Source organism: Scyliorhinus torazame, chromosome 10, assembly GCF_047496885.1.
Source record: "Scyliorhinus torazame isolate Kashiwa2021f chromosome 10, sScyTor2.1, whole genome shotgun sequence".
In the NCBI taxonomy this organism is placed as follows: Eukaryota; Metazoa; Chordata; class Chondrichthyes; order Carcharhiniformes; family Scyliorhinidae; genus Scyliorhinus; species Scyliorhinus torazame.
The window spans coordinates 171497698-171525090 of record NC_092716.1 but is presented as its reverse complement, the minus strand read 5'-3'; the positions used below and the strand labels follow the sequence as shown (position 1 = coordinate 171525090).

Here is a 27393-nt window from a genome sequence, read left to right as displayed (position 1 = left end):
TGTGACCTCGAATTCCTGGGGGTTCATAAGGCGTTCCATTGCCTTCATTGCCATTTTCTCTATCTAGGTTCTCTACTGACTTTGGAACAGGGGGTGATAAAGTGGTGATGTAAACACGGGTACGGCTTATGCTAATTTCCGGCCTACAAAACTCCCGACAGTTTTACGCAACAAATCGCTCAGGTTTACCTTATATCCCTGTTAGTATGCATGCATTAACACACTTCTGAATCTCAGAGGCTTGATCAGTACTTTCTTACACTTGTGGTTTTTCTGTTTCCAATTGGATTCCAATTCAAATTTTGGGTTCTCTCGGAGTGGTTAGGCCACTTCTAAATCGAGTCCCGTCAGATGTCGCCAGAAAATGTTGCTAACTTGCTGTTGTCTCTTAATTTGGCTGTTTAATTACGTTTGCTCAAGAGTCGCCAGGTATCTTTCGACACCGCCACAAGGTTTAAAAACCGAATACTGATCAAAGACTCGATACACCAGTTAGTAAGTTCAAAAACAATGCTCATTTATTTACGCACAGTCAAAATTACTCATGCATAAAACTCTACAAACTCAACTATCACTATTACTAAAAGCCTATACTTAGCTTCAGGTGCCAACTCAGTCAGAGGAACAATGGCCGTTGCTCGGTTCTGAGGCTGCTGGGTTGAGCTGTTTACAGGATAGCAACTAGGAGCGTCTATCTCGTAGCGTGCGTTGACTTAGAACTTGCTTGGTCTGGTGCAGCTGCTAGGCAGGTCTCTCCTCGCTGCGAGCCAAGACCAAGAGAGAGATCCTCTCTTGGGGAGTCCTTTTTATACCCCAAAAGGGCTTCGCGCGCTTTTGGGCGGGCCTTGAACTTGGCCCCAATTAATTGGGCCATTTCCCAATTGTCCTTATCGATTTTCCTCCAATAGAGGGGTGGGTTCCCTGGTTGCTGGGCGTGTCCTAGGTGGCCATTGGTCTGCTTTGTTTTAGTCTCCTCTGGCGCTGGGGTGTCTGTCTTAGCATTGTTTGCCTAAATGTTGCCTTTTGTTCCCGGGGATGGCTCATTAGTATGTAGATGGCTTAGCAGTACCGGTCCTGTCAGAGCTAAGGCTCTAATCAACAGACAGACCTTGCACCTGCTTGCTTTTTCGGTATTGTCCAATTTTCCCTGGCCATCCCAGTTAGCTACACCCATGAGGTTGTGTAGCTGTGCCAGCAGTTTGTATCTGCCATATTTCAAGACTTTAGCAGGGATTCCATCTGCTCCAGGGACTTTGCTTTTCATCTGTTGAAAAGCTTTTACAACTTTGCTCTGGACTGGCGCAGCACTGAGACTGAGCTGGACAGGCTATTGAGGAGTGGAGTTGAGGTCAGTTGATTTGAAGATAGAGTCTCGGTTGAAAGGTTCTTCAAAATGCTCTCTCCAGTGAGCACTGACTTCCTCCTTGTCTTTGATGGGCTCCCCTCCATGCTTGGCTCTCAGTGGTTGGGTCATAGATCATTTAAACAGCATTGAAGAAATTACGCATGTTGTTGATGTTTGCAAATTATTGTATGTCCCTCACTCTTTCTACCTACCATTTGTTCTTAAACCCCTGGCACAGCTGCAATACATCAGATCGCTCTTCTTGGAAGAAGACCGTTTTATGCTGTACAAGTCTAAATGCTTGTCGGATTGCTGCTTTTCTCATGAGTCATGACGTTTCCAGTCAATGAAAGTTTTGAGCTTACGTTTGATTAGATCCTGAACACTTGTCGTTTTCGTCAAACGAATCACAATGTTTCTTGGTAGAGTGGCCAAGGACCTCTTCGCAAGTGCTTGTTATGGTGGACTTCAGGGTCAGCCAGACACTATGGGCACAGCGTGGCTCCTGGTAGCTGGAGGTTACGAGGTTGACAGTGAGGTGCTGCCTGACAAGGACCAACTTGGTGGGGAGACCCCGTCCCCTGCCTCTCCGCGCTCTATTGGCTGTTGGCTTCAAGCAGGTTCTGGAACAAGTTGGTGAATGGCTTCCACATCTTGCGGAAGTCCTCTTCCGACTCCTGGATGGTGAATTTGATTTTCTCCAGGTGGAGAAATTCCAACAGGTCGGCCGGCCAGTCTGCAGCTTTGATCGCCAGCCAAGCAGGATTCTTCAGCGGGCGATTAGGGAGGCAAAGACAAGGTTGTCGCTCCCCCTCCCCATGAATAGATCTGGTTGGTTGGATACCCTGAAGATTGCCACATTCGGGCTTGGCTCCACCCTCACCCCCCACAATCTTGAAAATTGTTTCGAAGGCTATCCGGAATCCGACAAGTCTGGGGCATGCTCAGAACATGTGGGTGTGGTTGGCCGGGTCTCCCTGGTACCATTCACATTTGTCCTCCACCTCCGAGAAGAACCTGCTCATTCGGGCTTTAGTTAGGTATGCTCTGTGCACCCCTTTCAGTTGCATTAGGTTTAGCCTTGCACATGTGGAGGTGGCCCTGTTCAGTGCTTCTATCCAGAGTCTCCACCCTATTTATATCCCTAGTTCTTAATTTCTCTCGTGTCTCTCCAGCGGGGACTGTGCCCTTTCTAACAGTCACCCATACAGGCCCCCGCTGTTCTCCCCATCCAGGTTGTCCACGTCCAACTGTTCCTCGAACGTTGAGTGTCTTGCTGTCCATGGGTGTGAAGTTGTCTCCTTGCGGAGGAAGTTTTTTTACTTGTAAATGGCGCAGTTCGTACTCTTGGGTAGTTATAGTTTTTCTATCAGTTCTTCTCACGTTGCTAATCTGTCGTCTGTGTAGAAGTCCCTAACTGTCAGCGTCCTTCCGTCTTGTCTCCACATCTTAACGGTGGTGTCCATCGTGGCTGGCGTGAACCCATGGTTGCCGCAGATGGGGGTCATGATCAACATTTCGGTCAGACCGAAGTATTGTCTCATTTGGTTTCAGGTCTGGAGTGTGGTTACTGCCACTAGGCTTGTTGGCTGGTGGGGATGGGAGTACTCTTGTGGCAAAGGCTCGGAGGGACGTCCCTGTGCAGGAACTTTCCTTCACCCTAACCCATTCTGTTTCTGGGTCCTTCACCCATCCTCTCACTCTTTCTGCTCTCAGTAAGAAGTCTTACAACACCAGGTTAAAGTCCAACAGGTTTGTTTCAATGTCACTAGCTTTCGGAGTGCTGCTCCACCCTCATGAATGAAGAGGTATGTTCCAGAAACATATATAGAGACAGATTCAAAGATGCCAAACAATGCTTGGAATGCGACCATGAGCAGGTGATTAAATCTTTACAGATCCAGAGATGGGGTAACCCCAAGTTAAAGAGGCGTGAATTGTGTCAAGCCAGGACAGTTGGTAGGATTTCGCAGGCAAGATGGTGGGGCATGAATGTAATGCAACATGAATCCCAGGTCCCGGTTGAGGCTGCACTCATGTGTGCGGAACTTGGCTATAAGTTTCTGCTCGGCGATTCTGCGTTGTCGCGAGTCCTGAAGGTCGCCTTGGAGAACGCTTACCCGGAGATCAGAGGCTGAATGCCCTTGACTGCTGAAGTGTTCTCCGACTGGAAGGGAACATTCCTGCCTGGTGATTGTCGCGCGATGTCCGTTCATTCGTTGTCGCAGCATCTGCATGGTCTCGCCAATGTACCACGCTTCGGGACATCCTTTCCTGCAGCGTATGAGGTAGACAACGTTGGCCGAGTCGCACGAGTATGTACCGCGTACCTGGTGGGTGGTGTTCTCACGTGTAATGGTGGTATCCATGTTGATGATCTGGCACGTCTTGCAGAGATTGCCATGGCAGGGTTATGTGGTGTTGTGGTCACTGTTCTGAAGGCTGGGTAGTTTGCTGCAAATAATGGTTTGTTTGAGGTTGCGCGGTTGTTTGAAGGCAAGTAGTGGGGGTGTGGGGATGACCTTGGCACGATGTTCATCTTCATCGATGACGTGTTGAAGGCTGTGAAGAAGATGTCGTAGTTTCTCCGCTCCGGGAAAGTACTGGACGACGAAGGGTATTCTGTCGGTTGTGTCCCATGTTTGTCTTCTGAGGAGGTCGGTGCGGTTTTTTGCTGTGGCGCTTTGGAACTGTCGATCGATGAGTCGAGCGGCATATCCCGTTCGTACGAGGGCATCTTTCAACGTCTGTAGATGTCTGTTACGCTCCTCCTCGTCTGAGCAGTGTTGAGTACTGAGGCTGTTGCAGCAATGCCATCGTCATGGGGGATGCTGGTGTAGAGTGCCGAGACGTCCATTGTGACGAGGAATGTTCTTGGTTCAACTGGTCCATGGGTGCTGAGTTTCTGTAGGAAGTCCGTCGTGTCGCGACAGAAGCTGGGCGTACCTTGTACGATGGGTTTCAAGATGCCGTCGATGTAGCCAGAGGTTCTCACACAGGGCCCCATTGCCTGAAACAATAGGACAGCCTGGTGTGTTGGCCTTGTGTATTTTCGGGAGGCAGTAGAGATCTCCAATGCGGGGAGTACGTGGGATGAGAGCACATAGGGTGCTCTGAAGATCTGGATCCAAGGTCTTGATCAGTCTGTTAAGTTGGCAGATGTGTTCCTTGGTCGGATCTGCGGGTAACTGTCTGTAGTGTTCTTGATTGTTCAGTTGTCGGTGTACTTCTTTGCAGTAGTCCGGTCTGTTCAGTATGACAGTGTTCCCTCCTTTGTCTGCTGGTTTGATGACGATGCTGCGGTTGGTCTTGAGAGCGCGGATGGCATTGCGTTGTGCTTGGGTGACATTCGGGGCTGTCTTTTGAATACGACTGATGAAGCTGGCATTGACGCGACTCCTGACGGCTTGAGCATACATGTCGAGTCTCGGGCAGCGGCCTTCCGGAGGGGTCCAATTCGACTCTTTCCTCTTCGGTTGCCACACCGCAGATCTCTCGGTCTGTTGTTCCGTTTCATTGGTAGTCTGCTTGGTTCACTGTTGGCCTCTTGGGGTCTGTTAAAGAATTCCCGGAGCCTCATTCGCCTGATGAATTCCTCCGTGTCTGCCGCGAAACTGATGGGGTCCATTTTGGTGGTGGTGCAGAAATTGAGCCCTCTGCTGAGGACTTCGATTTTGTCTGGTTGAAGGGTGTAGTCTGACAAGTTGACAATAGATTTCACTGTATTGTTTTCTACTGGGGTTGCTGCTGGTGGTGATGCCGAGTATCTCAAGCTTCCTGTTCTTGGTGTGCATATAGGTGGCATAGTATTGTTGTCTCATCTGTTTGGCGGTGTTCCGCAGCTGGTCTGCTGCATCCTGAGCGCAAGTTGAGAATATGGCCTCTATCTTGGTTTCCAGGTTGCGTCGTTTGCTGTAGAGCTGGCGTACAAGGTGGTTGAGGAGTGTGAGAGAGGTGCGACGGCAGAGTCTCTCAGCGTAGTCTGTGTTCTAGGTCGACTTGAGTGGGTTTGTGATCTGTAGCCCTTTCGGGATCTTGTCTGCTTTCTTGTATCTTTGTAGAAACTTAATGTCAGTGTCTATATGCGCGATCTTCCTGGAGACCCTCTCCACTTTGGGCCAGCAGTTTGCAGTGTCGATGGTAGCCATGATGTGGAGATGCTGGCGTTGGACTGGGGTGAGATCAGTAAGAAGTCTTACAACACCAGGTTAAAGTCCAACAGGCTTGTTTCAATGTCACTAGCTTTCAGAGCGCTGCTCCTTCCTCAGGTGAATGAAGAGGTATGTTCTTTCTGCTGTGGCTGCCCAGTGATAGTATTTTAGGTTTAGGAGGGCCAGGTCCCCCATACTTCTTTTTCTCTGGAAGACCCTTATGGGGATCCTTGGATTGTTCTCTCTCTCTCTCTCTCTCTCTCTCTCTCCCCCCCCCCCCCCTCCCTCACCCACCCACCCAAGGTGAATGCCATGATCAATTTGCCAACTGTGTTAAAGAAGGCTTTGGGAATGTAGATCGTTATGGATCTGAACTGGAGGAGGAACCTGAGCAGCACTTCACTTTAACGTCTGCACCCTCCCCGCTAGGGAGATTGGACCTCTGCAGGTCCTTTTTTACTTATAGAATCATAGAATTTACAGTGCAGAAGGAGGCCATTCGGCCCATAGAGTCTGCACCGGCCCTTACAAAGAACACCCTACTTACGCCCACGTATCTACCCTATCCCCGTAACCCAGGAACCCCACTTAATCTTTTTTGGACACTAAGGGAAATTTTCCATGGCCAATCCACCTAACCCGCACATCTTTGGACTGTGGGAGGAAACCGGAGCACCCGGAGAAAACCCACGCAGACACGGGGAGAACGTACAGACTCCGCACAGACAGTGACCCAGCCGGGAATCGAACCTGGGACCCTGGAGCTGTGAAGCAACTATGCTACTTCCTCCACCAGGCTGGTCAGCTTCCATTTGTGGGGGAATTTGAATCCCTGGTAGTGGAATTTGCTTTGGGCTTACTTGAGCAGCAGTCCCTCCAGTACTGTCCCTCTCCCTTTCGGGTTCACCAGGAAGATTTCACTCTTGCTCAGGTTGACTTTGTAGCCCGAAAAGGCTCTGAACTCTTTCAGGAGCTTCACGATCCCTTCCATGCTGGTTTGCAGGTCCGAGACGTAGAGGAACAGGTCATCCGCATAGATCTATGCTCTCTGCTCGCTGGATCCCCTTCCAATTACTCGCCGTTCTGAGGGTGATCGCCAGTGGCTCAATTACCAGGGTGAATAGAAGTAGGGACAGCGAGCATCCCTACCTTGTGCCCGTGCAGCTGGCAGTATTTAAAGCTGGTGGTGTTGGTCCATACACTCGCCATGGGGGCACTGTACTGGAGTCTCACCCAGGAGGTAAACCCTGTTCCCAGCCCAAGCTGCTCTAGTAACTCAATGAGTTACTTCCACTGTTGAAGGCATTTCTACATCCAGGGAGACGATCCATTCTGGTGTTCTCTCCCAGAATGGGGTCATTATCACGTTCAATAGGCGCCTGATGTTCACTGTTAGCTGTCTACCATTGACAAAGCCCATCTGGTCTTCTGCGACAACCAACTCAGGTACACAGTTCACCAGTCGCTTGGCCAGGATTATTGCCAGTATTTTTGCATCTACATTGAGCAGCAAGATTGGTCTGTAGGCTCCACATTCAGTCGGGTTTGTCTTTCTTGGGTATCAGCGATATAGTGGCTTGTGCTAGCGTTAGAGACAAGGTGCCCCCGCTAACAAGTCTGCAAACATCCCTCTCGGGTGCGGGGCCAGTGCTGCCGCAAATGTTTTGTAGAAATCCGCCGGGAACCCGTCCGGTCCCGGCACCAACCCTGCCTGCATGGGCTCATGTTGTCCATGACTTCTCCCAGTTCTAGCGGTGCTTCCAGCCCCCTCCTCCTCTGTTCCCCCAGTATTGGCATGTCCAGTCCATTAAGGAACTGTTTCATCCCCGAGTCCCCTTCGTGGGGTTCAGAGGTGTACAGTCCCCGGTAGAAGGCCTCAAATGCTTCATTGACCTGGTTCGGCTCGGCTACTTGTCTGTCGTTCTTGTCCCTAACCTGCGCTATTTCCCTCGTAACTGCCTGCTTTCTCAGCAGGTGAGCCAGCAGGCGGCTGGCTTTTTCTCCGTATTCATAGAAGGTTGGCATGCCTGGCTGAGTCGGTGCACTGCTTTCCAGGTGGACAGCAGGTTAAAGTCTATATGTAGCTTTTTCCTCTCCTCCAGAAGCTCTACAGTCGGGGCCTCGGAGTACCGTCTGTCTACCTCCAGTATAGAGTTCACCTGTTGTTGCCTAGCCGCCCTCCATTCTCTATTCCTGCGTGCTTTGTTAGTGATAATCTCTCCTCTGATCACAACCTTCAGCGCCTCCCAGAACGTGGAGTGTCAGACCGGTTGTTAGTAGTACAACGACTTTTAATGAAGTTGAGGTGCCTGTCCTCCACTTGCCTAGCCACTGATGGATCTAATGCGTTGGAATGCATGTCTTGGCATATATCAGGCGCAATGTCCTGGACCAAAGTTTCCATGGTGGTGGCCATCTTCCTAGTGTTGACCTTAGTGGGCTAGAATGTTGGCACAACAACATCAGATTGAACATGGACAGACTCCTCCATTGACCGTTGCAATCTGGTGACAGCTTCTGAAAACCTTGCCTGATGTTCCCATGTCTCTCACTGCACCTGCCAAATCTGTGTTGGGGCTCATCATCTGACTTGGACTCTGCAGGAGCCTAGCCTGTACCAGTCCTCCAAGTTCTGGTGACCTTGGATGTACCTGCCTCCACCTGCTGTGGACCCAAATCTATACTATGCTCACCAGATTGTGATCCCGGTCAAGCTCTAGAACTAGGTCCCATCGAGGTGTGCTTCTCTGTGCTGGTGGAGGGTGTGGGTGAGTGCTGTAATGGCTTTACATTTGACTGATGTTCCGGATCTTCATCTGAGAAGGTCTGGGGGCTGGGGCCCATAGACTGGCTGTTGGTGCCTAGCCCTCAAGGAAACGAGATAATGTGTGATTTTTTACATTGTCACCAGAATTACAAAGCTCTCGGTTTTATCAGGTGAATGATGAGCTGGTGTTGGGTCTGCCCTGGCTTGGGAGATGCTGGTCTCACTCTTGGCACAGGCACATTCCTGACCTGCACCAGTCAGTTCTGCCACCTGCTCTTCATAGATGGTGAGGAGCCTGAGCTCAGGCATCCCCCCCTTCCTGCTTGGGATCACTCCCTCTTGTAGGTGATCTTTTCTTGCATGAAGGCAGATGGACAGACTAAGCAGGATGAATACCTGATGCCTACCTGCAATGGGTGTTGCGCAGACCAATGTAAAGAGTGAGGACATGAACTGTATAGTGTGTGAGAAGATGTCAAAGTGTGATAGTTAGTGCCAATTTCCCCTGTGATAGCAGTGTTTGATATCTCTATGGACTGTAATCCCACAAATGCATTGGGCTTGTGGGAGTGAGGAGAACTCCCAGCCATGCCACCGCGCAGACTGGCCCCATGTTTCAGTGATGCCAACCTGGCCTGACTATTGGATGCGGTGGAGTCCTGATGGGATACCCTGTTCCTCCGAGGGGATTGGAGGTGAGCCACAGGGCATCCAGTGCCACCTGGGAGGCAGTGGCAGTGGCCGTCAGCATGAGGAGTGTCGCCCGGAGGACCACCAACAAGTGCTGCAAGAAGCTCAACGACCTCCATCGGGCCGCACGGATGAGTTGGCATTGGCCCCCTTGCACCAGTCTGGCCTGCCACCCCCCCCCCCCCCCCCCCACAGCCCTGCAGTTGGCACCGCACCACCCCCTAGCACAATGCTGTGCCTGTGCCACACCTGCGCACCCCACCCATCCCCAGCGGCAGTGCTCACGCCTGACCCCCATCTAAGCACCCCCCCTGCCATGCATGAAGCGTGCGGCTCACGATGCACTCTGCCTGCCCCGCAGGAGAAGTTGTCCCACAGATGGGGAAGGCCCAAACGGACATCAGAGTCCTCACTCCCTATGAGGAAAGCGCCTTTGAGGTTGCCTTGATGGCCAAGGTCAGATCGGTCACCGACTTCGAGATTGACTTGCGCTGCAGATGTGAGTATCCACTATCCCCCATCCAGTTGACCTGTCACATGTGAGTTGTTCATGCCAGACATTGTGCTGGTGGAGGGTAGAGATGACAGCTGTGCTCCTCAACGGTTGCAACCTCAAAGCTCTCCTCCAAGGTTCTCTTTGACAGCTGGGGGGTGCCACCCTGGATGGGCTGGCACAATCAGACGGAGATCCAGCGGGAGAATGGACATGTAGTCAGTGGGAGGGAAGGATCATTATGTCTGGCATGAACAACTCACGTGTGACAGGTCAACTGGATGGGGGACAGTGGATACTCACCTCTGCAGCACAAGTCAGTCTCAAAGTCGGTGACCGATCTATCCTTGGCACACACCTCGGTGGGCAAAAGTAGTGGCCAGGCTTCTGGGGTACAATCTGGTGAGCATCACACAATTGCTGGTGCATATCAGATGGAGGTAGGAAATTCCAGGGGGCAAGCAGTCAGAGGCATGCTGGACGGGTGGGAGGGGACGGTGAGGAGAGGGGGTGAGATGACGGATGAAGCCACTTCCTCTGAGATGTGGACAATGCCCTCTGGGAATGCTGGACCCTCACCGCTGCCGCCTGCCCTCCCATCTTCCAGCAGCTCCCACGGGTCTTCCCCGGGCTCATCCTGCAGCCCCTCCAGGTCCGGCTCCTCCTCCTCACCCTCCTCTGATGAAACCGCATGTTCCTCCAGTACACCATCCCGTTGCTGTGTCAGGTTGTGGAGGGCCCAGCAGACCACCAGAACATAGAACATACAGTGCAGAAGGAGGCCATTCGGCCCACAGAGTCTGCACCGACCCACTTAAGCCCTCACTTCCACCCTATCCCCGTAACCGACCCACTTAAGCCCTCCGTACCACCCAATCCCCTTAACCCAATAACCCCTCCTCTCCTTTTTGGTCACTAAGAGCAATTTAGCATGGCCAATCCACCTAACCTGCACATCTTTGGACTATGGGAGGAAACCGGAGCACCCGGAGGAAACCCACGCACGCACAGGGAGAACGTGCAGCCTCCTCACAGACAGTGACCCAGCAGGGAATTGAACCTGGTACCCTGGTGCTCTGAAGCCACAGTGCTAGCCTCTTATGCTGACCAAGCAGGTAACCCTCCAGGGGGAGGAGGTGTACTGCAGAGCACTACCAGGATGGTCAAGGCATCAGAACTGCATTTTAAGCAGTGCGATGCACCGCTCAATGACAGGCCGGGTGGCCACATGTGACTCATTATATCTGGACACTGCATCAGCGCCATTAGCCAGGTCCTCAGCGAGTACCTTTATTTCCCCAAGAGCCAACCAGCCATCCTGGGGTTCCCCTCAAAGAAGCAGGGATCTCTGACTGTCCCAGGATGTAGCTGTCGAGCACACGCCCTGCGAAGCATGCACACACGTGCATGAACTTCAGGTGGTGGTCGCACACAAGTTGGATGTTCAAGGAGTGAAACCCCTTCCTGTTAATGAAAGGGGCTCCCGGACCGCCCAGTGCACGCATGGCGACATATGTGCTATTTATTATCCCCTGGACCTAGGGCATCCCGGCGTTGGCAGAGAACCTTGCTGCCTGGCATCTTGATGGCCCTGGTCAAGGTCAAAGTTCATATAGTCAGCTGGACAAACCGGGCATCCGTGACTTCACCAATGCACTTGTGGGACATTGGTTGGGATATGCCATACAAGTCCCCGCTTGAGCCCTGGAATGAACCCGAGGCATAAATGTTCTGGGCTGCAGTGACCTTGATGGCCACCGGTAGTGCATATTCTCCTCCTCCGTGTGGTGCCACACCATCCCTTTGTTGAGGCGGAGCATCTTGTGGCACATGCTCTCTTCAAATGACCAGAAATGCATGTATACCTTGGGCCGTCGCTGGCCTCGCCCTCTGGGTCCCTCCCTGGCCTGATGGGCAGCCGAGTCCTCGGGGTGTGGGGCAGGTTGCTGCAAATGAGCTGCCGCCTTGAGGCTCTGTTGACGCTGCTGCCGCTGCCTTCTCTGGCATCTGGCCACCTGGGCTGCTAATGCCACTGCGAGGGCAACTGCTGCAGGGTCCCCAATTTTATCCATCATGTGATAGCTGTAAGGAATTGCAGAGGGTGTGAGACAAATGATCAGTTATGGCTTCTATCCCAGTACCCTCTAACCTCCAAGCCTCCCCCACCCTTACGTTCGTTACCTGCCATCTGTCAGGGTGCCATCCAACGAGCCACTTGGACACCAGCACACGCACCGCCAAGCACAGCAGGGGCTCCTGGGCACCAGACCCCAAACCCCCACAGGGAACGACACTGGGACTGTGCTCGGGTACCACCTCCCATCCACACACCCACCCTTTGGGCACTAGGGTATCCCCAGTGCTGCGGCCCAGCTCTTGGTGTTAGATTGTTGGCAGCTGCCCCTGCGGTAGTGCAGCCTTCAGTGTCCAGGCCTCAGAGTCTGATTGGAATGCGAGGCAATAACACCTGCCTGCGACATGGCACGTCTACCCACAGGAATCCACTTGAGAGCTGTGAAGTGACAACATTACTAACATTGCCAATTCCCTATTATTGATAGCCTTCAGCTGTGCGACCAGAGACCGGCATGGTCGGTGGTGGTTAAGGTGACTTCACATTACCAAGGACCGGGTTCTGTCCTGGGGGTGTTTGGTGGGACGGATAGGCAGAAGCTGAAACTGCCACTGTTATGGGTATACACGATCTGGGGGGGGTGGCATGTTGGACTTGTGAGCGCTGAGCCCTTTGCCCCACCAGCCCAAGGGCGACCCCACCTACCCCCCACTGATGACAGCTGACCCCCGCCCCCCTCAGGGGCTCCCACAGCCCTCCCGAGCACTGGGGCAGCAGCCTCAGTGTCCCCAGGCTGGCTGTTCGTTTTCCAAGATGGCTACTCACCTCCTCCAATCCCCACAGCAGCCATTTCACGTTTTAAAATAGGTGTGCTAAAGGGCACCCATATGGCCACTAGCTGGGAAGCCGCTTAGATCACGGGAGGCCATCAGATAGGGGGTCCTTCCTGCTAATGGGATGGAGATTGGCCTTAATTGGTGATTATTGGTTTCTTGCCACACCGCAACAGGATCCGGATCTCGCCAACGGGAGCGGGCCAGTTAGATCGGAAACGATTGATGCCTGGTCCGGTCCCCAATTTCAGACTCTCCCACGATCTAACCGGCTTACTCGGAATCGATCACGCCCTAGAAAAGAGATTTATTTAACTGATACCAGGGCTGAGGAATTACAATGATGCGGATAGTCGTAAAAAGCTGTTTCTTGTTCTCTTAGCGCATAGAAGGTTAAGAGCGCAAACTCCAACTCTTGTCATCAATTCCATTCCCAGTCATATTTGACTGAGCTGAGTTTATGACTTCATATCCTCTCCATCACAAGCACTGTCTATTTGTATCTTGTTAACATCGCCTTTATCCACTTTTTGACCGAACCATTTTGGAGCATCTCTTTGTGTTAAAGGCACTGTGTAAATGCAAATTGTTGTAGATATAGAGTTAATGGGTAATGAGGGAGGGATTAAAGTGTTTGACCATAGGGAACAGTACTAGATCTACTTTGGTTCTCCAAGTATTCATTGGTTATTAGATTTTGTATTCTCATGCTGGTGTCAAAATTTGCTGATGACACCCAGGTAGGATATTTGGCCAAAAGATAAAATCTCAATATTAATTCAGGATGACATGGGTGTTCAGAATTTTCAAAAGGTAGCAGATGTAACTAATGCAAGCAAGTGCAAAATAATATATTTCGGGGAGGAGGGGGCGTGGAAGGTAGTCATGGGAGAGTATGGACGCAATGTAAACATTCTGAAGAGTACAGGTGAACGACAAGACGTGAATTTCAAATACATAATTTCTTGTGAAGTGAGAATGCAGGTAGAAAGACCTTGGGCGAGATTCTCCGACCTCGCGCCGGGTCGGAGAATCGCCGGGGGCTGGCGTGAATCCCCCCGCCGGTTGCCGAATTCTCCGGCACCGGATATTCGGCGGGGCGGGAATCGCGCTGGTTGCCCCCCCCCCCCCCCCCCCGGCAATTCTCTGGATGGGCCGAAGTCCCGCTGCTAGAATGCCTGTCCCACCGACGTGGATTAAACCACCTCTCTTACCGGCGGGGGGCGGGCGGGCTCCGGTGTCCTGGGGGGGCGTGGGGCGATCTGGCCCCAGGGGGTGCCCCCACGGTGGCCTGGCCCGCGATCGGGGCCCACCGATCCGCGGGCGAGCCTGTGCCGTGGGGGCACTCTTTTCCTTCCGTCTTCGCCACCGTCTCCACCATGGCAGAGGCGGAAGAGACTCCCTCCACTGCGCATGCGCGGGGATGCTGTGAGCTGACGCTCCAGCGCATGCGCCGCCCGGCATTGTCATTTCCGCGCCAGCTGGCAGGGCGGAAATCAGTCCGGCGTGGCCTAGCCCCTCAAGGTTAGGGCTCGGCCGGTCAAGATGCGGAGGATTCCGCACCTTGGGGATGGCGCGATGCCGGACTGATTTGCGCCATTTTTGGCGCCGGTCGGCGGACATCGCGGCGATTACGGAGAATTTCGCCCCATGTTTTTTTAAAAATGTTCAGTAGAATTTTGTGTTTTATGAATGGAAGGACAAGGATTTTAGAGTGTCATGATGAGGCCACAGTTGAGCATTGTGTGTAGATTTTTGCACATTCCATTAGACAATAGACTTGAAAATTGTTCTAAAGATGCAAAAAAAAAACGATTTGTGAGAGCGAGTAGTGAGGGGTTATCTGTTTGAAATTTTATTTGAAAGTGGAAAGAGAGAGAAAACAGGAGGATTTTTATTTTAAAAGAAGAATCGTAGGAACAGTGATAGGCGAGGGATGGAGTCAGCTGGTCACTGAACCAGGTGATTTCAATGTTGCTGTCGCTCACCTGGAGAGAATTGTGGCTTACTCACAATTTTATGTAGGATGAGGTCATTTTATGATGGTGATGCCGATTGAGGATGGTAAGGAGAGGTCGATCTGGTTTTCAGCATAGATGTGGAAGCTTATTCCAGGTCTATGGATAATGTCACCAAGAGGCAATAGGAAAATAAGTAAAAGGAAGAGCGGAGGTATGAGAGAAAAAGCAATTGTAAGATCTGCCAGTTCCATTGTGACCAATAGGAGTGGAATGGTAGCACAGTGGTTAGCATTGTTGCTTCACAGCTCCAGGCTCCCAGGTTCAATTCCCAGCAGGGGTCACTATCTGTGCAGAGTCTGCATGTTCTCCCCGTGTCTGCACGAGTTTCCTCCGGGTGCTCCGGTTTCCTCCTGCAAGTCCCGAAAGACGTACTGTTAGGTAATTTGGACATTCTGAATTCTCCCTCAGTCTACCCGAACAGGCACCGGAGTGTGGCTACTCGGGAATTTTCACAGTAACTTCACTGCAGTGTTAATGTAAGCCTACTTGTGACAATAAAGATTTTTTTAAAAACTGAATGAGACCAGTCCTCAGAAGTAGACCACAGAATAGAGGTAGTGGAGAAGGATAGTGTTGTGACCGAAGGCAAGGACTGCAGATGTAGCCAGATTCACATGATACAACAAGGTTTAAGAACATAAGAACGAGGAACAGGAGAAAGCCATCTGGCCCTTGGAGCCTGCTCTGCCATTCAATGAGATCATGGCTGATTTTTTGTGGACTCAGCTCCAGTTTCCCACCCAAACACCATAACCCTTTATTCCTTTATTCTTCAATAAACTATCTGTCTTTATCTTGAAAACATTTAATGAAGGAGCCTCAACTGCTTCGCTGGGCAGGGACTTTGGACACATTGCACTTGGTTCCCAACTCCAAATCATCTATTCTACTCCACAATACAATAACTCTATTCCACTCCCCTCAGGGTCTCCTCGCAGATCTGGGTGGCACAGTGGTTAGCACTGCTGCCTTACAGCGGCAGGGATCCGGATTCAATTCCAACCTTGGGTCACTGTCTGTGTGGTGTTTGCACATTCTCCCATGTCTGCATGGGTTTCCTCCAGGTGCTCAGGTTTCCTCCCACAGTCCAAAGATGTGCAGGTTTGGTTTGGCTATGCTACATTGCCCCTTAGTGTCCAAAAAACGGTTAGGATGGGGTTAGGTTAAGAGGTTATTGGGATAAGGTGGGGAAGTAAGCCTGGGTGGAATACTCTTTCAGAGGGTCGGTGCAGACTCGATGGGTCGAATGCCTCCCTTCTGTACTGTAAGGATTCTATGATTCTATGCTCCCAGATCGGGGTTTATATCCTATGGGGGTTCCTCCAGTTGGGAGGAAGGTTCACCCCTAATCACCTGGGGAGTTCATATTCCAAAGTGTAGGAGGGGAATCTGATACAATGTAGGTTCTGTAGTATGACATCGCTTTCTCTCAGCCTTAAACTTCAGGCATACCTTAATAGGAGATTATGGCAAAAATTGCAGAATATTGCTGATATGCATTGAATCTCTGATATTAAATCTGATAAACTGTCAACAACCATATAAATAATTCTAAGTGCCAAGGAGGAACTCATCAACCCCTATCCCTATTAGTCTACACTGTTTCGTCTCTCCATCGCTCCCTCACTGCGATGTAATTCTACACCAATGATGGGCAACCTCGGCTAGTGAGTGGGCTGCGTGAGTGGCCCTCCTTCATCTCTATGGGCCGCAAGATTTAAATCAGGCTTGTTCACTAACCGTGAATCCATGGTACGAAGTCTTACAACACCAGGTTAAAGTCCAACAGGTTTGTTTTGATGTCACTAGCTTTCGGAGCGCTGCTCCTTCCTCAGGTGCCATTCACCTGAGGAAGGAGCAGCGCTCCGAAAGCTAGTGACATCGAAACAAACCTGTTGGACTTTAACCTGGTGTGTTAAGACTTCGTACTGTGCTCACCCCAGTCCAACGCCGGCATCTCCACATCGTGAATCCATGAATAAGATAAAATATATTGAATACACGCAGCATATTTCATAAGTTATAGAAAATGTTTAATCATTTAAACATCAAGGGAACTATCATCAATTTCAAATGGTAAAAACAAAGAAATATTTACACTTTGGATGCAGAGGAAAGAAACTACATGGATGGAAATCAACGGAATGTGGCAACCCTGCGCATGGACAACAGTCGACAAAATGTCTCATGGGCCGCACTCAGAACCCAGATGGGCCGCAGATTGCCCACCACTATTCTACACCATCTCCCAGTTCATTCTACTATTTACTTACACTCAGGGAATTGGGCAAGAAACGGAACAGGGCTGACTGATGCCTCCTAGGTCCAAAGATGACATGTTGGTACTTAGCTTTTAGGTTCACGCATTAAGAATGAGCCCTTTGGAAATGAATTAAGGACCGCTGACATACTCTGACAGGAGTAAACAACTTCAACATTGGATGAGAGAAAATTAGAGACGAAAAGAAGAAATGCGTTCTTCAAGGTTTTTTTCTTGTATTCAGAAACTGCCGTGGCCTTTCTAATGTTCCTTTTTCCTTTTTCCAGGATATGTTGGAGTTGGAATGTTGTCTGGTGCCATTGCAGGAGACGTCTTCACTTCTCCGCCAACTGGAAGTATTTCAGCTGCAATCCGTACTATGGACAGTGCAGGAGCAGGTATAACCTTGTAGAAAATGTAAAACTACAGAACAGACCTTGAGAAGCTATGTTGGGAGCTCTCGTCTCGCATGAGCAGATTTCAGTTATGCAAAATAAAATTCTGATTTGATCTCGGCAATCACCATGTTGACTATATTTACCCCATCTGTTTTGAGACATTGTTTCCAGGAATGCCTTCTCAGCTGACCAGCAACTGGCTTACTCCTAGGCTTTGGTGGTTACAGAGAATGAGATACTTCAGTGATTTTTTAAAAAGTTACATTTCCATGACTTATATCAACAGAACAAAACTAGAATGGAGATCCTTATTGTTAGATCATTATAATTTACAGTTAGGTACTTGTGACCAATATTTAGTTTATGGTTCATGTTAATATTTTAGAGGTAATGTTTAGTTCTGGGAAGATTAAAGTTTAACTGTAGAAAGGAATAAATATTAAGGATAAATATAACAAAAACTGCTTGAAGTTCATTACGTTGGGGCCATGTTGACTTAAGGGGTTAACAGCTAGAAAGGTACGAACCATAAAATAGCAGATGGTTTACTTAGCTGGAGAAATTGTAAAATTGGCCCAATTGGGTTAGAGATCAGTTTAAGAATGGACCATAGCATGCTACTCATGGAGATGGGTGGAAATTAATGTTCTTGAATTTCAGTTTATCGGTGTGTTTGCCGGGAGAGTGTTTAAGCAGGAGAAGAGGCTACACTGAAAAGATGCAACTGTTTGCAAGCTCCAGACAGTTAGGACACACAAAAGTCCTGGGAGCCATTCAGTGCAGCTGTGAGTTGCAGTTTTTTTGAAGTTAATTCACAGGATGTAGGCGTCGCTGGCTGGGCCAGCATTTTGGATCTTGTGTGATTTACAGCCCAAAGAGAAACCCTGGGGAGCTGAGAAGGTGGCAGAAGAACGCTTGTTCGATGCTGAAGGCAGTTGAGCCCTGGGAACAATTTATAGCTTGGGTGCAGCTGGGAGACGAGTTCAGAGACACCCAGGAGCAGTTTCAGTTTAGTAAAGCTAGCAGCCTGTGAAAGAGTTCAAAGTGAACCACTATTTAGAGGTGGGAATGCAGCTTTGTGAATCACATGGAATATGGTCTCAGGAAAAGGGATGAACCATTGAGAGGTGAGCACAAAGGTAAGGAAGTGTTTCTGCAACTATACAAGGCATTGGTGAGACCACACCTGGAGCATTGAGCACAGTTTTGGTCTCCTTATTTGAGGAAAGATGTAGTGGCATTGGAGGCAGTTCAGAAGAGGTTCACTTGGTTGATTCCAGAGATGAGGGGTTTGTCGTATGAAGAGAGATTGAACAGTTTCACCCGATACTCTCTAGAATCGTGTCACAAGTAGGCTTACATTAACATTGCAATGAAGTTACTGTGAAAATCCCCTAGTCGCCACACTAGTTTCGCCACCTAGTTTCGGTACTCTGAGGGAGAATTCAGAATGTCTAATTCACCTAACAAGCACGTCTTTTGGGATTTGTGGGAGGAAACCGGAGCACCTGGAGAAACCCACGCAGACACGGGGAGAACGTGCAGACTCCACACAGACAGTGACACAAGCCGGCAATCAAATCCGGGTCCCTGGCGCTGTGAAGCAACGGTGCTAACCACTGTGCTACCATGCTGCGAAATTGAGGTATACAGGATGATAAAATGTATGGATAAAGTAGATGTGGAGTGGATGCTTCCTCTTGTGAGGCATTCTAGAATGAGAGGTCATAGTCTTAGGATAAGAGATAGCAAATTTAAAATTACTTCTCCCAAAGGATTGTGAACCTGTGGAATTTGCTATCCCAGAGTGCAATAGATGCTGGGTCAGTGAGTTAATTTAAGGAGGAGTTGTAGACAGATTTTTAATTGGTAATGGGTTGAAAGGTTATGGAAAACGGGCAGAACGGTGGCCAGGATGACAGCAGCCATGATCGAATGGTGGAGCAGACTCGAATGGCCTAATTCTGCTCTTTTATCTTATGAACTTATGAGCAGTTGTTGAGGATCTCTGAATTAGACTTGTGCTTCAGGGAATTTGGAGGCTAGATCTTCAAAAGTGAAGAGTTGAAGTCCATCCTGAGGGATGAGTTTTAGCAAGATTTTGTAACCCACAGTGATCACTGACATCTGGCTGTGTTGCTGAGAAATCTATAGTATCTGCTTTGGTCGCATTTTCCATTTAATGTGTAGTGTGTTCCGCCACAATTCTCTGATCAATTTATGGTTACCTCATGTTTGTTGCAATTCAACGGACTTGAGTTAAAGTTAGCTGAACGGCACGTTTAGCGAGGTGTTTCTTGGCACCTGCAGCACCGAGGAAGGATCCACTATTTAACTGCGTTTTGGCCTCAACGAGAAACTCCCTCTCGAGGCCACTCAAAGTCATTTCCTGCACTGACAAACTCAGCTCACCAGTCCAGGAAGACTACTCTCGGATCGGGGTGCCATTTTTAAACGCAACCCTGATCTTTCAACCCCTTTAGCATCCCTACCGCGGCCTCCAGCCCGCCACTTCACCCTACCTACCTCTTCCGGGGTCCTCAAACCCCACCCTCAGTCCTGGGCCAAGCCGTTGCACAGCAGTGCCCCTGCCAGGCTAGCAGTGCCACTCGGGCACCCTCTCTGGGTACCCGATTGGCAGTGCCAAGGGGTCAGAGTGGCAGTGCCCAGGTGCCAATGGGAGTGCCAGGGTACCACCCTGCCCAGTGGTCGACCACCTGGGGGCCTCAACACCCCAGCGAGTCACTCCCAAATGCCATCACAACTGGTTCACCACTTTGTGAGGTTGATACCTCGCTGGTGAGGCCAATGAATCCCGGGCCCCAGGTGAATCCAGCAAGCGGCACAGTAGCACAGTGGTTAGCACTGATGCTTCACAGCTCTAGAGTCAACAGTGCTAACCACTGTGCCGGATCAGGTGCCGGAATGTGGCGACTAGAGGTTTTTCACAGTGACTTCATTGCAGTGTTAATGTAAGCCTACTTATGACAATAAAGATTATTATTAGAACCTTTTATGCCAACAATTAGAAAGTTCTACAAGATGCTGGATCTAGTTTTAGGGAATGAAGCCGGGCAAGTGGATAAGTGGGGAGCATTTTGGAAACAGTGACCATAACTCAGAATTTAAAGTAGTTATGGAAAGGGACAAAGATAGACCAGAAATTAAGGTTCTTAATTGGGGGAGGGCCAATTTTAACAAAATAAGACAGGATCTGTTCAAAGCTAATTGGGAGCAGCTACTTGTAGGAAAATCCTACATCAGAGCAGTGACATTCATTCAAAAAGGAAATAGAGAGAGAGTACAGGGACAACATGTTCCCATGACAGTGAAGAGTGGGATCAGTAAGTCCAGTGAACCCGGGGTGTCAAGGGATATCTGGGGTCGGATAAGAAAAAAAGGAGTCTTATGGCAGATACCAAGGGTTCACAATATAGAATGGCAGTGATTGCACTGGAGAGAGTGCAGAGGAGATTCGCCAGGATGTTGCCTGGGCTGGATCGTTTCAGCTATCAAGAGAGACTGGATAGGATGGGGTTGTTTTCCCTGGAGCAGAGAAGGCTCCAGGTAAAACAACCATGGAGTTGAGGTGTATAAAATTATACCTCATGTTTGGTGCAATTCAATGGACTTGAGTTAAAGTTAGCTGAACGGCACGTTTAGCGAGGCGTTTCTTGACACCTGGAGCACCGAGGAAGGATCCACTATTCAACAGCGTTGAGGTGTGCAAAGTGGAGAGGAAGGTACTTTTCCTCTAAGTGGAGTGGTCAATAACCAGGGGGAGATAGATTTAAGCTAATGGGCTGGAGGTTTAGAGGAAATGTGAGGGAAAAACTTTTCACTCAAAGGGTGATTGGAATGTGGAACTCACTGCTTGAAAGGGTGGTAGAGGTGGAAACCCTCACAACTTTTAAGAAGTATTTAGATGAGCACTTGAAATGCCATTGCATACAAGGCTATGCAGGGCCTCTATTCATGCTGTAAAACTCTATGGGCGCGCTTCTCCCCAAAGAATTCTAAGTTAATTTGTGGTGGGTTTTTCAGGGAGTTTCCCATTGGCTCTGCTGGCGAGTTCCCCACTTAGTCAATGACACTTAGTCACTTTTTGGGGCCCTGGGAAGTTTCTCGCTGGTTTATACCACACTTAGAATTTTTTTTAGCACTGGGGAGCTGAACTCTGAGATCGGGCCGTCATTTGAAAGGGTGCCCCGATCTCTAAGTGAGCTTGTGAATCCAACCCAACCCATGGACAATGTCACCCCACACACACGTGGACACTACCCCACACACCCCAAATGAGGACACCCCGCTATGAGGTCCCTGGGGGTCCCCCCTAATCAGGCCCCCCCACCCCTCCTTACACCACCCCCTCCCTTTCAGGACCCTCACCCATCACCCCTCCAATGTCCCAGATGAAATGAGGGTGGAGGGGGGGGGGGGTTTGAAGGGTAGTGGAATGCAGGGCAGGTAAGTAGGCGAAGTTACGATTCTGACGTCTCGCGGGACTTGAGTGAATCCCGCGAGGCGCGGAGGCTGTCGGAGGTGCGCTAGAGGGTACTCCCGGGATTCTCTGGCCGCGTTGTGCTCTCGCACGCAACTCGGCCAGAGAATCGCGCCCTATGACTAAACACCACCCAGCGTTCAACTGTAGTTTTATCAGTTCTTAGTTTCACCCAGGGTAAACAGGGCTAGTCAAAGACAAAGCAATCCTACTGCGAGTAACTCACCTCCTGACCCCCAAAGTCTCCACCATCTTCAAGGCACAAGCCAGTAGTGTAACGGAATACTTTCCACTTGCTTGGATGAGTGCAGCTCCAACAACACTTGAGAAGCTCAACACCATCCAGAACAAAGCAGCCCGGTTAATTGCTCCCCCTTCCACAAGCATTCAAACCCTCCACCACCGATGAACAGTAGCAGCCATGTGTACCATCTACAAGATGCACTGCAGTAACTCACCAAGGTTCCTTAGACAACACCTTCCAAACCTACGACCACAACCATCTAGAAGGACAAGAGCAGCAAATACCTGGGGTCTCTACCACCTGGAGGTTCCCCTCCAAGTCACACACCACCGTGACATGGAAATATATCGCCACTCCTGTACTGTCGCTGGGGCAACATCCTGGAACTCCCTTCCTAACAGCACAGTGGGTGTACCTACACCTCAAGGACCGCAGCGGTTCAAGAAGGCAACTCACCACCTTCTGAAGGGCAAGTAGGGATCGGCAATAAATGCTGGCTTAACCAGCGATGCCGCATCCCGTAAATGAATAAATAATTTAAAAAGAATTTAATGGTTAATTTATGCCAATGCATAAACAAGTAACAAGGCATTCAGAAGTCAGCCGTACCCATGTTTAAAACATTAACTCACCTTTCTCCCTTTCAAACCTTGTATGAAATATTGTGGTTATTATTGGCTAGCTGTTACTTACTCTTGGATTATTCACTAGGTTAAGCTTGTTACTGGATCTAAGATGACATGTTTCCTTGTTGGTTTAAATTAGGACGAACCTTGTTTCAACAGTATGCAATGTTTACATGGCACCAAAATAGTTAAATTCTTCCTGCTGAAGCATCAGAAAGTCAACCATAATTCAATTATTTGCAAGATTTCAGTTGAAAAGAAGTTGAAAAAAGGGGATATATAAAGGAACTGTTAAAAACCTTCATTTGATTTGGGGAATGATAAGGCATTCGAAAAATTTAAACGGCACAAAATGGAAGAAAGTAAGCTAGGAATGTCATCAAGTTCCATTATTTTTATTTATTCGTTCATTTGATATGGTCGTTACCAGCATTAATTATCCTTGAGAAAGTGGTTAACTGCTCAAGTCTTCATGTCGCTAGACCCAGAATGCTGGATTTTGATCTAGCAACAATGAAGGAATGGCAACATTCAACCAATTAAAGCTACATCTCATGATGTACTTACCTCAGAATAACAGAGGAAAACTGGCTTCATAGGGTCAGATCCAGCAGGGAATGGGTTTAAATTATGCGTTTTCAGCTACAGGAACTTGAATAATATGTATGGCAGTAGAGGTCTAAGGCCGTCAACCTTCTGCCACCATACACTTCCAGGCTAGTATCAATTGCATATCAACCAATGCACAAACAAGTAACATGTTATAGTAGCTGTTTGATCACCCTTTCTCCTGGATGAATGCTTATTTTTTGATTATGTTTCTGTGAAGAGTTTTGGGATGTTGTAAATTACCTTCATAATCTGTCGTGGGAGAATTAATTGTTTGGAAGGAGCTAACATTGGTGGTTGGTAGGGGGTTAGAGTCAAGAAAAACAAGAAAGGTCTATTGTGACGCTTTGTTTAAAACATTTTATCTGTGCTTTCTCCAGCTGGTGTACTACTGATTGTGAAGAACTATACAGGGGATCGGCTAAACTTCGGCTTAGCTCTAGAGGAGGCAAAAGCAGAGGGAATCGCTGTGGCGATGGTTATTGTAGCTGATGACTGTGCCTTCACCACGCATAAAAAAGCTGGGAGAAGGGGTCTGTGTGGTACAGTACTCATACACAAAGTAAGTCTGATATATAGAAATACTGACGTGAAGGACTGGAAATGTGATGCTTTACAGAGAGATCAGCATCCCAAAATTACCAATGGACTTATAGTTAAAAAAAGTCACAGGACCATGTAGCGTGGATTCCCGCACTGGAAGACTCTCCACATGGAGAAAGCAACCCATTTGGCAACCCTTTCACAAACATTCATTTTCACTACGATGGCAACATGTGTACCATCTACACTAGTGATGGGCAACCTAGGATAGTGAGTGGGCCTCGTGAGTGGCCCTCCTTCATCTCAGTGGGCCACAAGATTGAAATTGGACTTGTTCACTAATCATGACCCCAAAAATAAGATTAAATACATTAATACGTGCTGAATATTTCATAACAAAGTTAAAGAAAATGAAAATTAATTAAACATTGTTAACGTTCTGTGACAGTGGCTTGGATTTTCACCATTTCAGGTTGATTCAAGAGTTCTTTAAGAAATGTTGAGTTGGTCCTGATTCCAGTGGGCTGTATAATCTTCGGGAGTGCCGTTAAAGGGTGCGGGCTGGTTCTTATTATAAACCCTCATTTGGCACTCCTGTCCTATATGGCTCCATTGCGGAGATGGGCATATCCTGATCCTCTGCAATTTTCATGTAGTTGGGCCAGGTTTTTAAAGAGTTGTGGTTCCCCCCCTCCCCCGAGAGAAGTCGTGAACCCTAGTCTGCAGGATGGAACCTATTAAAAGGGTCCCCCTCATGCCCCCTATGCCAAGTTACATCATCTCACCCACCACCTTAGGTCCCCAATGCAAACCTCTACCCTTCCAACCAGCCCCAATGTCCCCTATGCCAAACCCATGGTTCCTTCGGATTGGCATCAACTTTGATCCCGCCCCATCCTAAAGTGCTGCCGAAATTGCCTCCCTATTTTCAGCGTGGCCACCACCACCGGGCTCCCCAAATTCTTCCCTGGGGCAAACTGAAGCGGTGCTGTTGCCAGCACCCGCAACCCCAACCCCTTACAAGAGCCTGCCTCCATCCTCACCCACAAACCGTCCGTCTCCCGACTCCAGCCTGCACCTTCTCAGCATTTTCCGCCCAATAATAGTGTAACAGATTCGGAAGGGCCAGGCCCCCTGATTGTTGCACTCTCTGAAGTATCGTCCTCCCAATCCTTGCCATCGTAGCTGCCCAGGCAAACAACGAAACCAGCCTATTCACCATCATAAAAAACGATTTTGACCAAAGGGCACTGAAATAAAAATTAAAAACCGTGGCAAAATGTTCATCTTAACTGCCTTCACCCGGCCTGCTAGCGATAGGGGAAGGCTATCCCACCTCAGTAAATCCGCCTTGGCCCTGCCCACCAGACGTGTAAAATTCAACTTACAAAGCCGAGCCCAGTCCGAGCCACCTTCAGTCCCGGATACCTAAAGTGGGTAGTTGCCATCCAAAATGGCAACCCCCACCCCTGGAGAAGACACCACAAAAGACTCACTTTTTCCCAAATTTAACTTGTAGCCAGAAAAAGGCCTCAAATCTCCTAAGCAGTCCCATTATATCCCCCACTGAAGAGCCCAGGTTGCAGATATACAGAAACAGATCATCAACATACAGGGACACCCTATGCTCCACCCACCCCCCCTCTCACTATCCCCTTCCATTTATCCAAGCACCTCAATGTTATGGCCAAGGGCTCTATTGCCGCGCAAACAGAGGGTGGACATAGGGTACTCCTGCCTCGTTTCCCTATGCATCGGAAAGTACCCTGAATTCATCTCACACCATCAGACTTTTATACAACAATTTCACCGATACCACAAACTTAGGCCCAATCCCAAACTTCTGCAACACAGCCAACAAATAGCTTCACTCCACACAATCAAACGCTATCTCCGCATCCAGTGCCACCACCACCTGCAACTCCCTTCTGCCGGAGAAAGCACCACATTCAACAGAGGACATTTGATGACAACTGTCTACCCTTTACAAACCCCGTCTGATCCTCCCCAATCAACGTTGGGAGGCACTCCTCCAACCTGAGCACTAGCATCTTCGCCAAAATCTTGGTATCCGCATTCAGCAGGGATATTGGCCTATACGACCCAACTCCACCGGGACCTTGTCCTTTTTAAGCAGCAACAAAATGGATTCCTGTCCATTGTCTCTGGCAGTGCCCCATAGCCACCATGTCCTTAAACATCTCCACAAAAAGCGGCGCCAGCTTACCCAGAAAATTTTTATAAAACTCCCCCAGGAAACCATCCAGCCCCAGTGCCATACCCGTCTGCATCTTCCCGATCGCCACCCGTACTTCTCCACCCCCACTGGGTCCTCCAAGTCCTGCCCTCCTACTTCTGGACACTCCAACCACCCCAAAAACTCCCTCATGTCTGACTCACCCTCCGGAGGCTCTGACCTACACATATTCTTATAGAACTCATCAAATGCCTTGTTCACCTGCTCCGGTGCCACCATCAGCTCCCCTGTCCCATTCCGGACCCAAACAATCCGCCTGCCAGTGGAGCTGGCCTGCCAAGAAGCAGCTGGCCTTCTCCCCATACTCGTACATGGCCACCCTCGCCCATCCCAATTGCCAACGCCTTTCCCATGGTCACAAGGTCAAACCTCACCTGTAGCTCCTTCCTCCTCACCCAAAGATCTGGGGCGGGATTATCTGCCAGCGCGTTTCTCCGTTATGACGGCGCCTGGGGGTTTCCCGACTGCGTGGGGCTGCCTCACAATGGGAAACCCCATTGGCGTAACGGAGAATCCCGCCGGCCGGTCGGGGCAGAAATATGGCGCGGCGAGGCGGAGAATCCCGACCCTGGAGTCAGATCCTCCACATACCTTCCACGCACTTCTAAAATTTTCTCCACCAACCGCTGCCGTTCCTCTCTTGCCTCTCTGTATCCCCTGAGCCTTAAACAAGATGACCTCACCTCTGATTACTGCTTTCAACGCTTCCTACACCACTGATGGAAAAACCTCCTCGTTCCTATCACATCCTACTTAATCATAATCATCTTTTCCATTTTGATGCAAAAGTTTGGGTCCGCCAACAACCCCACATCCAACCTCCATACAGGCCTCTGTACCAGCCCCTCCTCCAAGACCACATCCACCCAATGTGGAACATGGTTCGAGATAACAATTGCAGAATATTCTGCCTTCCTCACTCCAGCCAACAGTGCCTTCCCCATAACAAAAATGTCAATCCTTGAATGCATACTGTGTACGGGCGAAAAGAACAAGTACTCCCTATCCCGCAGGTGCAGAAACCTCCACGAGTCCACCCCTCCCAGCCCCCTCATAAACACAGCCAACACCTTTGCACGCCCACCCCCCTCCCCCAATATCCAAAGTTGGTATGGCTGCCAACATATTCTTCATAAATCCTACGTCTCTTATAACAGCACCATGTCGGCTTTCAAGTTCTTAAAATGTGAGAAGACTCTCGCTCGCTTCACCGGTTTCCCCACCCCTCACATGTTCCACGTCACCCTCCGGACCGGGGGTCTCCCACCCCAACCCCACCTCCCCGCCCATCCTCCCAGTCATCGCCGCTACCCCTGGCCCCGCCCAACAGACTGGACCCAACACTACCCCCAGTCACCGCCAGCCACCTACCCCTCCCCCTTCCCTATACCTCCCCAGCCACTTCCTCTCAAAACCACCTCACCCAGTATCACCCCCATTACCCCACCATTCACACAACCCAGCCCCATCAAAATCTGTGTGCGGCCCCTCCCCCACCTCACTCCCATTCACTAGCCCACTTACGCTTGCTAGCAAGGTGGGTAGGCCACCCCAAACCTCACATTGCTTTTGTAGAATGCC

The 27393-nt window shown here is 49.6% G+C and overlaps 1 protein-coding gene across 3 annotated transcripts in view; it reads left to right on the top strand.

Moving 5' to 3' along the window:
- The window catches only part of tkfc (triokinase/FMN cyclase), a 148602-nt gene that overhangs the window by 16109 nt on the left and 105100 nt on the right, over nucleotides 1–27393 (top strand). For all 3 annotated transcript variants that reach the window (XM_072518937.1, XM_072518936.1, XM_072518938.1), the window contains exons 3-4: nucleotides 16922–17032; nucleotides 23393–23574. In XM_072518937.1, the coding sequence (XP_072375038.1) occupies nucleotides 16922–17032; nucleotides 23393–23574 (293 nt within the window). The remainder of the gene's footprint in view (nucleotides 1–16921; nucleotides 17033–23392; nucleotides 23575–27393) is intronic.